Here is a 12485-nt window from a genome sequence, read left to right as displayed (position 1 = left end):
ATCAGCTAGAAGGTGATAATTTACCTGAATGGAATATTGTTGTTACTAATTTTCCAATTTACATTCAAGAGGAAGACGTAAGGCTCCAGGCTACAGATTCAGTACCATGCAAATTTGGAAGAGAAATCGCAGTTGCTGGAACACTCCAGAGGTAAGAATAAAACAAAGCAGTTTCATAATGAAGAAGTAAGTGATTAATCCTGAGCAGAAATAGTAAGTGTTCCTTGGAGTAAACAGTCCTTTAGTTTGTTGAAGGATTCTGACTCACGCATGTAGAAATAGATGAACAGAAGAGAAAACAATTCTGATTTAAGTTTTACAAGAGAATAAAGATGATTGTCCTAGAGGCTCAAAACCAGAAATGTGCCATTCATATTTTAAATTCTATGAAACTTTTGTTCTTTGTCTTCTCATTTCTCTTATGACAAGAAAACTAAGTATAACCACAGTTTAAGAATAGCTGATGCTGCAAGTGCACAGATCTCAAGTGAGATGGCCACCTCTGCTCCTCAAATTTTACCTCATAGTATGCAAGCTGTCCTGCTGCAGTTTGATCACAAATTGTCAGTGGACCTAAGATCAGAATTTAGAACTCATTTTCCAGAAGTTATCTGGGAAACAATAAACAGGAAGAGAGACATAACAGAAAGAAACCATGTATCTATTATTATTTAGCTTCCTGAGGATGCATGCCATGCAAACATTCCATAAGCAAAGAAAACGCAGTACTGTTTCTCCTTTCCAGTCCTTGAATGCTGAATTACAATACTCCTAGGAGAGTTCCATGCCTTCAGTTCAGTCAGCTCACAGCTACCTAGCTGCATGCTGCCAGAGACAGCGTGAACTTCATAGCAAAAAAGCATCTTTTGCTTCCAAACCCAGCTCAACTACATTTCTTCAAATCCCAAGGTCTGTCCAGTATTGCATGGGTGGCAACAACATGAGATGGCACAGTCTGCTAAGGGAAATTGTCTCCTAAGGGCTCAAAAAATGATTCACCATGACAGCTGCATTTATATAAATGAACAAAATATTTTTTCTTCTGGTAATAATAAATTTGTTTAGATGACAGCAAGGTGTCCCACAAGCAGAATTACTTTATTCCTTTAAAAAGGATTCTCAAAGTGTCCTGATGATGTTGAAATCTCAAACTGGGAAAAACTGATTTTGGCTGGTGAGGTCATGCTCTTCTCTCTCATTTGAAAGCACACTACCAACAGACTATACTTCTGTAGGAATCACACTTTCTAATGTGACTTGCAACTTACAGTTCTATGATAATTTTTAACTATTCAACTGCATTAGACATGGGCTTTTTGGGGATAGGTTCATATTTGCTTCAGTGTAATGTCACAACTCTATTTTTCCGATTCAATCCTTTCAGAAAAGATTCTACTGAAATCTTCTCAGTATCCCCATGGTTACCTGAACAGTTGCTCAGAGATTAAAAGGCTTCTGAAAATATTTAAAACAACGCCTTACAAAGAGAAAAGAGCAGTGATGTATTCTATGTATCAACAGACAGGCAAGGAAAAACTAATGGACAGGGTTAACAAAGATGATTGAAGCAAAGTCCAAAAAATGCCAAACTCAACTTGATGTGTGAAAAGTAAAACTAACTTGTACCAATACCAATTCTTCCCTTCAAAAGACTCAGAACTAATAATGCAAAGTAAGTTATTTATCTTTGTTGATGTAAAAATTCAAGGAAAACAAAAAAGCAAATTTCTAGAACTGACCTGATACTCTCAGCTATTATTTTACTCTTTCTTACCATAATCAGACCATAACACTTAAAAAGCAATCCTACAGTAAAACACAAGGAGACTGAGGATGACAACTGTGCTCTATTCACATAGCACAGCATGTTGCACATTCCCTTGCAAAAAACCACATGTACTTATCTCATGAGACAGGGTAGCTTCAATATTAAAAAAGCAAACTGACTTGAAAAAAACCTGAAGTGTCATAAGAAACTATAATTCACAGAAAATACTGTTTTAACAGTCAACTTTGCTGAGAAGGTAGCAACTCCATTCTGCAGTAGCTGATATTTTTTTCAGAGCTGAATTTTTCAATATGATGCACAGAAACAGCTCAACTTAGAGTTAGCACAATTGCATGCATGGTCAAAGATTGATCATTACATGAGAGTGCTAGATGCATATCTTCCTATTTAGATACCAATGAAAGCTGAAATTCATTCTGCTCAGTGCTGTGAAGGGTTCTACTGACAATTTCAGCAAGCATAAGAGTAAGAGCTAAATCAGGATCAGGACAATGTATTCTGTACTTAAGGACTTCCCAGACAAAAGCAAAATCACTAATTACCAAACTCTGGTTAGAAGCCAAGCAAGGGATTAGCTAGCTATTCTCAATTCTGCCAGCATCAATGATGAATTTTTCCTTTTTGCTTGTTTTCTTCAGTCACTGAATGTCTGGAGTATGTAGAATCTGCTATAGGTTGTAGTTCTGGCGTAAGTTATTTTCTTTCAGAGCCACTTCCCATCAAGAAGTTGAAGAGTGGTCTGCTAAGCATTCAAACCAACTGAAACAAATGGCAAAGATTATGGATACATTGATATTTTTGTACTAAAGAAGAGGAAAACAACTGAACTTCAGGAAAACAACAAAACCCAAGCCTTTCAGACTTTTCTGGTCAAACAGTCCGACAACAGTCTACAATGGTATGTTTTCATAAGTGAATTTTGCTTTAAACTTCAAGACTGATATATTTTCTGCCAGTTCTTATCAGAGTAAAATATAATTTTATGAATATTCTCTGCTCATTTTTCTTTAGTTCTACATGCACCACAGAATAAACAGCATGACATAACCTCTCAGTATTATCTGCTAAAATAATATAAAAATTTGTAAAACCAGTAAAACATTATAACTTCTGACAGACACTATCCATTTGAATGCTCCAGAAGTACTCTTTAGTCTGAAAAGAAAAATGTTAGAAAAGGATCTGGGTACAGTTGTATTACCAAAAATATAGGCAAAATCACTATCAGTTCTTAAGAGTCAAGAAGCAGCATCAACTCATGGTGTGCCATGAGAACTTCAGTTTTGTTATGAAAAACTGAGTATAGACTGAAATCCATTTTACACATACCTGAGAGTAACTTCTCCAAAGTGAAGCTCACCTGATTTCCACAGCAATACACAGTACTCATTTCTTGTTAGCTATTAGTTTTCTTTTGCCAACAATTCTCCGTCACAATTCAAAGAGTACTTACTGAGCAACATTTTAGAAGCATATATGCTATGTAAAGTAAGTGTATGCAGAAGATGTACATTTAATACCTTCTATTTTAAAAATGCTGCATTCAGGGAGCTCAATTTTCTTGTATTAAACATATTCGGGGCATAATACAAGTTCAGCTATTCCCCTTGTTTTCTGAAGAACTTTTAATCATGCACCACAGAGAAGGCTGAGAAGCAGCCAATAAACCAAAACATTAGAATGGTAAACAAACCCATCTATTACAACCATGCTCTCCTTTAACAACCTAAACTACACCATCACACCAGAACAAGCTGATTTACCAACCTAGATGCAAAGCACAATGTAATCACACAACAGAGAAGGAAAATTCAGGACTTCATTTTCTTTCCTCAGAAAGATCAGGAGGAAAATTCAATTCAATATTAAAACAGCAATTATTTTCAAATTTAAACATACTTCCTGATATGACATCGTAAATGCAAAGCATTTGCTTTGAAACCTGTGAGGACATAAGAAAGTTTTCATCAGCAAACTCAATGCTCTGCAGAAGTGATATCCCAGCATCTATGAAGAATCTGTACCACTTTTAGTAGTGTGGACTGTTATTCACTCATCTTTTTTTTCATCAAGCTTAACACATTTATCAAAGGTAAAGAAGGGTACAACTTCTGGTCTTTGTCACTTCTTTTAATGATGTATCTCTATGACTCAGTAGACTTATGAATGGAATTAAATACACTGATAGGGATTAGTGTTGAATAAAAGACATAAGAAGACCAAAACAAATTTTCTAGGCTGCCCCTCAGAAAACTCTATAGTACCTGTTTTCATATTGAGCATTAAAGACAAGTTTTTCATACACTGCTACCTTGAACATTACATAACCACCCAAGAGAATTCATACTCACGTAGTAACGAAAATTTGACATAACTGAGAAACTAGGATCCAAACATAATGATATTCCTGCTTTCCAGGAACATGAACTCCTAAAGGCCAGCAAGACCTGGGGTCTTAATGGATCTGTCTATGAGAAAAGAGCAGGTGAAAAACCTAGAAGACAGGACACATTCCAGAGTATCAGCACAGTATGTCTTCCAGGTAAGTATGGTTCTGAGCACTAACATGTGAACACAGACCACATTCAAAATGTCAAACAAAAACCATACTACATGGTCCACCAAGAACACTGAGTTTATAGTGAAATTTATTGTTCTGCTTCCTAATACAATAAGCTACAAGGTACATACAGTATAAAACGAGAACATCCACAGAGCAAAGGTGATAAACATTCTGTGATGGTACAGTGGAGGTAACATCTGTCTAATCCTTCCACTTTATCCCACAAAGAGCAGCTAAAACTACTGACCCTCCCCCTCCCTCCCTCCCCTTCAAAAATATTAAGAAGTAAACTTTCTCTCTCACTTAGGAGTAGTGGGATTCATTGAGTTTTTTGAGGGCAGTGCCAGTTATCTGCCAGTATCTCAAGAAAATTGCTGAAATTAAAGTAACAAAGAAAAACTGTGAAGGTGGGAGTGACATGACCCATGCAAGATGCTCATGACACCTTGGTTCACTTCTCCGCAGAGAAAATGGCCTGTAAAGAAAGGAAAAGTTTGTTATGTCATGTAAACCAGCAATTAACATGGTTAGAATTAAGATATAATAAGCAACATCTGAACTCAACAGGACTAATAGGCACACAGCTAAACTACTCTAAATGGAACCACAAGCTTCCTGTAATAAGGCTGGGAGATCTGAGAGCTGATAATCCTTCCCCCTTTATTGTCAGGTGATGTACAGAAGGGTGCATGTCAACACAGGCACAGCTGACACCTACTATACAAAGTTCCAAATCAAATAACCTTGTCTGGGAGAACTCAGCCTCAACTCTTGAAAAACAGCAAGGCTACTAACATTGATGGAACAATGGAAGATGAATATTTACCTCAAAGGCACGAAAATCCACTTAACCACTTTTTCAGATATACTTGGTGCGGTTGAGGGCTCTCTCGGCAAGGTGACCACTTTCATCTGTTATCTTCTCCCAGTCAGTCTGTCCAACAACAAAACCGATGGCCCTTTTCCTGTCAGCATCTTTTTTTTCTTCTAGATCTGCCCATCGCACCTATGGAGAACATCCTATCAGTACAATAATCTTCCAAGAAATCCTGATATGAATCTAGGCTTTCCACTGCAAGTAAGAATATAAGAATGCTAATTTCTACTAATTTTCCTTAGAACAGGTAAGTATTATTTTTTTCTGATAGGTAAAGAGGGAAATTATTTTTAACTGAATGGACCAGGTGTTCTACGGAGCAGACAAAAGGTATAGATGATAAGCTTTTTCCATTTCAGTGCTATAGCTCTGAGAGTTGAAGTGTAACTACTACAATTATTTCTCTGTTCAAAGCAACACTTTCTGCAGGAAGAATTATCCAAGACTCATTTACTGTTTTATTTTTATGGAAAATCTGTCTTTCAATTGCACAATGGAAACATCTAGAAGATGACTATGAAACTACAGAAAGACAGTGTTAAAGAGCAAGTCAGCAATGAATAAATGAATGGAGTTTTCTTCTCTAGCTTTCATGATATATTTCTATTTAAAATTTTCCACTATTTCTTTACACTAAGTAACTTTTTCATACGTATGTTATTTCCCCATCTTTACATCTCCTTATCTGCACTGCACCTCTTCGTGGCAATGCAGATCCCTTTAATTTATCCTGTTTAACATACACAGTGACACTCCCAAAACAAGACACCAATGGGAGGGAGCAACAGGAAGGAGGGAGGAAGAGGTGCAATGGAGAAACGCTCCAGGCCAGAAACTCAGCTGAAACACACCATTGCAGGACAATGAAAAACAGTAAGTGAAAAGCTCTTCTCTGCACACTGATTAGTCTCACTCAGGCCTCTGTGTTACTGGGAAACGTAGCCTTATCAATTATCTGCCAGCACCTCCCTATCCTCAATCTACCTGGATTTCCCCGGACATTCCTGCTGATAAGCAATGTCAGTTTTCTTCCACCATCATCTCCTCTGCTAGTGCCTTAAGTACCTCCATTTCTCTCAGACATGCTATCCAGTACTACCAGTTTTCTATTTGACATTACAGAGCAAATCAATACCCAAACACTGATAGCTAATTCAAATTACTGCTAGTGGCAAAAGCTGGCCTTTCTATTTTACAGAGAAGAAAAAAAAACCACATTACCTCCTTCTATTACATCTCTATGTCATCTCCCTCTATGATTTTTCCCCTTTTTTCATAACAGAATTTAAACATGCAGCACTTGGTATTCAGATCATGTCACCCATAGTTAAACTGTATTATCTACAATTCCTAGCTCTGTTATAACTAATATGTTTACCTCTGGAAGACCCTACTTGCAGGCATAATTTCTTACAGAATCTAATGGAACAGCAAAATGAAAAGGGAGTCAATGAAATTCCCATATTCACAGACAATGAATGACTTGATATAAGTTCTCTTTCACAGAGACCATTAAAGGGTTATATACAGACAGTAAGTCATTTGAAAATTTATTACCCTTTTCTTTCCAGGTTCAGAAGCACGTGTATCATAGTCATCTGGAAGCTGCAGATAATCTTCTATTCTGCTGGCAATTGCTTCCCAGTCACGTTTTCTTTTAGCGCCAGTCCGCAATCCGTCCAGCTTGTCTGAGAACAAACACAGAGCCTCAGCGTTAAGGGAGATTATTTTTTCTATTATTCACACAAACAAGACAAGAGTGGAAAAGTTTTCAAAAGAATGAGCAGCAGAATTTGTACATCCAGCTTGTCTTGACAGGTGTAATGATGAGAGTTGAAATAAACTAAAGAAGACTCAACACAGTTTTCAAGTTTTATTGATCTTTCATGTTAACTGTGTGGCAATAACACCCAGTGTTGTTTTCTATATGAGGGAGAAAAGGTTTGCTCTTCCGGATCTACATGGAGTCTGCCCTTACAGGTACAATACAGCCAACAATAGCTGGGAACCACAGATCCATCTTTCTGTATTTGAACACAATACTAAAGCTGTAGCATTTTTTCCCAAATTTGGGGATCAATACTGTGTCATACATGGCATACATGCAGTTTCAGGGAACAAGTGGCAATTATATAACTTAATGCATCAAAGTCAAGTTTTTGAGATACTGTTTCTGCTAAACAAAACGCTCCTTGAAAAGCCTGATTCTCCCCTTTCTTTTTCTCTCCCCATAAGGCAAACCACTTAAAAAGTCTTCCAGGACTGGGAGAAAAATATCTCAGAATCTTTTCTTTAATGGTGTAAGAGGTCAGTCATGAATATTTGAACAGTACATTTGTCCAACAGTCCTCTTTTTCTTCTTTTTCTTATTGAACCGATACATGAGGAGAAACAATTCCGTTCCTAGGTTCTAAAATTTTGTTCCACTTTAGACACTTATTCTCAGTAAAGAAAACAACACCTTCTTGAAATTATGTGGCAAACTGTCTTTGGAAAGGAGATGAAACATTCATTGTAAGATTATGAACAACAAAGCATGAAAAGGAAAACCGGCTCTACAAGTCAAAGGAAATTCTGTTACTTCTGTCCATGTAAACTACCAATTTATAAGCCAACAATTCAAGTATGTGTAGAAGGAACACTAAGCTTGGCAATTACATTCATTAAACCATTACCAGTGATGTTAGAAATACTGTTTCAAAAGTCACTGTTGTAATTAAATTCACCCACAAAAGGCCTCAGAAATAGACCAGATACAAGGCAGCATTATTTTCTGGATAGCAGAAGATGATATTCAAAGGTATGTACTTAAAGAAACTCAGTTCAGAGATGAGTTTTTTACTTAATATGGGAGAGAGAAGAGTAACAATGGAGATAATGTGAGGCAATGGTACTGTAGACATGCTAGTATAATTTAAAGTCCATAAAGTTATTTCTCCCTCACATACCTCAAAACCTTTTAAAGACTCCACCTCTGCCCCATTTCACTGGAACAGATACAGAACTTCTTCTAAAAAAACATTATAATCCCCCTACTTCTTAAAATAGCCAACATTTAAGAAAAATGTTTGGAATATTTGTATCTATTACATCATTTAGTTAAGGTTCTTCTTTTGCTCTAAGTTAAATCTGCCAAATTTGATGCTCAATCTCCATAGAAAGGTGACACTCCCTCTAGAAGACAAAATTTATTTATACAATATTCCTCTATTACTCCAGCTACATTCAATCAGTGTAGATCATTTGTGGCATTAAGCATTTTCCAGAAAAAAATAACATTGAAGAGGAGATGAACAAACTCATTGAGGAGCATTTAGGAACATGAAAAAGTGAAAATGTAGGAGTTCTCTGTTGGCAAGTACCTGTAGACAGACATATTCCTGTTGGAAGGAAGCTATGATGCAAGCTCAGCTCATTACCAATGTGAAAGTAAGTTAAGTCTCCCACTCCCTGCTGCACATCAAACAACTGAAAACATTGCCAAGAAATGTGTAATGCCCAAATGTCAGTAGAGAGCTCAGAAGCTGTTCTGAATATGCAGTTCCTCTCTGTCCCTTTTTGTTACTGCTACACAGGATTTATTTTAAAAAGTTATGTCCTTCCATGTTTGAAGCTGGATTGCTTTTCCAGAGAGGTCTGCTTCCATCCATACTATTGCAGTTCAAGGTACATGTGTCATGCAGCAGATACTACACAAATGTCAAAAACCTGCCACAAAGGATTATTTCAGAATGTTCTTTTCTGAAAATGAGACAAGGTGTCATTTTGTAACACTGGTGCTTGTGATTATTTATGGCTGATGATTACTTAGTGTTAAACTACTGAACATCATTTTATCATTTCATGTTTAAAAACAACAAAGCAGAAGCATTTCTGAAAACCTGCGAAACTTAAAAACTCACCTGTAAAATTTTTAAAGTAACATCTGAAAGCAACTAATTTAATTAGCTCCTTCAAAACCTAAATAAATCAATCAGTTAAATTTTGCCCTTCTTACACAAAAGTCACAAAGTTTTATGTAGAATCCCATTTGTATTCCAAAGCAAATTTTACAACGGTATCAAAGTCTCAGGTACACCAGAGCCCATTTCTCCATTCCTGAAAGTTTGTAGAACTTGCCACTAAGCCACACCTTGAAACAGAGTATTGCACTAAACACTACAGTCAAATTTTTAAAATTAGAGCCCATTACTTTAAATTTCAATAAAAGAACCTTTGTGCACTATGCACTGAGAAGACCCATGAATAGACTTTCAGAATGAAATTGTGGCTGTGCACAGCATATAGGAAAGGATAAATCACACACATACCCAAGAGGAATATAAGAATAAAGTAAGTCTGTGCTAAAGCAAGAGCTCTGGGTCATATGTTTCGCAATTGTCCCAAGTCACTGTTTGCAGTCAGAACTCAAAACTTTTCAGACATTTTCTGAGGTTTATTACAATCAGCAAGATCTTACTGTGCTCTTACTAGATGTAAACAACATCTACTCAAAAAGAAAACAAAAAAGGAAAACAAGACTCAGAGCATCATTTTTGGAGTCTGCACTTACGTCATTCTGCAAATGTTCACCCTCTGGGACTAAAGAAATAAACCTAATGGCCAGCTCCCAGGAAATAACTCAGTCTTGCAGTAACTAATGCACACCACAGCTTACATGCCTTTCCAGAAATAATTATAATTGATCATCTACAATGAAGCCTTATTGTTTACTAAATATAGTAACTCTTACTCACAGACTACAAGTGCTTCTAATGTACACCTTAAGCTAAATGTTCACTGTCCTGGCAGAGTAATTTTCCAAAGAAACTGTATTTTTTACATAGGAATGCCTGGCTTTTTTAAAACCTAAGTTCTGTCAGAATTTATTTTTAATCTATAGACTTACATATATATGAAACCGAATCTAAAGAGTAGTTATAAAAGTAAAATTGTAAATGTGGATTTAATAGAAAGCCCTTCTCAGCACCTGGATCTGTCTTGCAGTATGCTAACATCCAGTTTGTTAATGAAGTTTGTATGTTAAAGGATTATTTCAACAGCCTTGCACGTAACTTACTTCAGTATAAAAGTGACCCTGCTGCTTGCTCCCCATTTTACATTTAAGTGGAAACTATGTAAAAATCCTGTTTTTTACATGATGAAGTTTTCATTACGGAAGGAAAGAACACAGTTCTTAGCATGAATTTCAGAAATAATTGTACATTATTAAACAAATCACTGCTTATAACAAAAATACAGACCAATCCTACCTTAATTGTCTAGCTGCCTAGCTGCTTGGTATGCCAAAACCATAGAGTACAAGGTGCCTCTGCTTGTACTGCAGGTGCCACATCATCGATATAATCCACAACTATTTCTATGACTTAAAAGAGAGCACAGCAGGAGAAGAGATGGTGTAGCTAAGTCCTTAACAGCAAAAGGTGAAAGGCTGCTTTATGCAAACCAGACCTCCTAACTCTATTTCTATAGTGCAGTTGTGATTTTGGCTATTGGAAAGTTATGTACAGGGCTGTACCACACATGAAGAAGCAAACCACAAAATGTTAAGAAATATGTGTCCCATTAGCTATTTGTGACTTCTCAGGGACATGACACAAAAACAGCAGTTCTGAGCAGACTGCCTAGATAAAACCTTCATTTAGAACTTATACTGTTCAGTAAAAAAAACCCCATAACAAAACTGATCATAATGACCAGAAATCCCTTTCCATGAATAATCCTTTCACCATAGCTGTGGTGCATGCATTTCTGCCTGAAAGTTGCTTTTGACTTTGACAGGATCCTAATATCAGCACTATGAGAACAAAAAAGTACAGCAAAAATTGTGCCCTTATGCTCCTGGAAAGTCCATTTTACATACTACTAAGAAGAATTCTATTGCTCTCCTGGAACTGCAAAGCATAATGAACTTTAAACTTTTCAATGCCTAAGATGCTGAAAAGATGTACTGACACCTAATAATTCAGAACCAACTACCAAGCATGCCACTACTTTGTCCTCACAGACATGAATTTTGAAAAGTGAGAAGCATCTTCAATACAGTTCAGCTATGAGGCATGTCTCCAAGAATGCAAGAAGTTACTGATGACACTTAGGAAAAAAGGTATGCAATATGAAAAAGTACAGTGCGATATGAGTTGATTGTTGCTTATATAAAAATAATAAACACAGAAAGATGAAGAATATAAATACTGTTTTTTTCAAATTTGAAGACAAAATACTTTCCTTGACCAGATGGAACAACAATTAATGAATATATAAAACAGTGATGATTAGAAAGTAGTAAAGTCTCCTGCCTCTGGCAGAAGATGAATTCCTGTTCTGTACAGACACTTTTGCAGTTTCAGACACATGTATGAAATCAACGCATTTATTTGTCTTTGCGAGGAGGCACAGTAAAAACAAAAATTCAAGTCTTGCAAACATCATTAGATACCAACTATAAGAAACAGGAAAAAATAAATACCCACCTAGCTTTGCCTCAGAAGTGTCCATCTCCCATTTGCTTTTCGGAATGTAACCCTAAATCATACACAGAAAGAAGCTCGGAGGATTAGAGAGAGACACACATGCATATCACTTTTGAACTGGAAACAGCATTACAACGGGAGTTCAAGGTATTTCTTTTTGTAAGGCACAATTCCCATTATCAGATGGAGACCAATTACTTGGTATTTCAGAACTTCTGCATCCACTTGCCATTCAGTGATTTCAGTAGCCCTTGCAAATCATTACATGAGTGCTGCCCTCTGCAAACACAGAACTCCAGAATGAGTCTGACAGACAGCAAAGGCACACAAAAGTGTGCAGTTACTGTATTGTATTATTCCAGGTGGCAAAGTCACACAACTTTCAGGCATAAAGAATATTCAAAGCTTTACAAACACAAATGAAAAAGTTACCGTAAGTTTTTATGAACGCATTCCCAGATTTAGTACACACAAGCTTCACTTACTCCTTTTGAAGGGACATACTAAATTAATGTATGAGTGGTTAATCCACAATTAAACAATTTTTTTTTGTTTAAATGAGAGAATCTGCTGAGTCACTAGGATTTAAGTATTACTTTTAATTTTAAAATGGTACTCTTAGTGCAATGATTCTTATAAAACAATTTTGTCCTACAAATAATGTCACCATGTGTAATGATCTTTAGCCAGTTTATTCTTTGTAAATGAGCATAATGAAAATGAATTTGGCAAAAAGGTATTTATTTAAGTTAGCCTCTTGTTGTATTTTCTTTTTATATTCTT

The 12485-nt window shown here is 36.3% G+C and overlaps 1 protein-coding gene across 3 annotated transcripts in view; it reads right to left on the bottom strand.

The window, feature by feature from the left end:
• Nucleotides 1-4226: 4226 nt before the first annotated feature.
• Nucleotides 4227-12485, bottom strand: part of YLPM1 (YLP motif containing 1) — a 35786-nt gene continuing 27527 nt past the window's right edge. For 2 of the 3 annotated variants that reach the window (XM_059474693.1, XM_059474694.1), the window contains exons 18-21: nucleotides 11703-11754; nucleotides 6787-6917; nucleotides 5179-5358; nucleotides 4227-4827 (exon numbers count right to left, since the gene is read on the bottom strand). In XM_059474693.1, the coding sequence (XP_059330676.1) occupies nucleotides 5212-5358; nucleotides 6787-6917; nucleotides 11703-11754 (330 nt within the window). In that variant the 3' untranslated portion in view covers nucleotides 4227-4827; nucleotides 5179-5211. Of the gene's footprint in view, nucleotides 4828-5178; nucleotides 5359-6786; nucleotides 6918-11702; nucleotides 11755-12485 lie in introns of those variants that run through there. The other variant, XR_009418640.1, reaches the window with a different exon arrangement.

Source organism: Ammospiza nelsoni, chromosome 6, assembly GCF_027579445.1.
Source record: "Ammospiza nelsoni isolate bAmmNel1 chromosome 6, bAmmNel1.pri, whole genome shotgun sequence".
Taxonomy (NCBI): domain Eukaryota; kingdom Metazoa; phylum Chordata; class Aves; order Passeriformes; family Passerellidae; genus Ammospiza; species Ammospiza nelsoni.
This window is presented reverse-complemented; position numbering and strand designations above follow the sequence as displayed.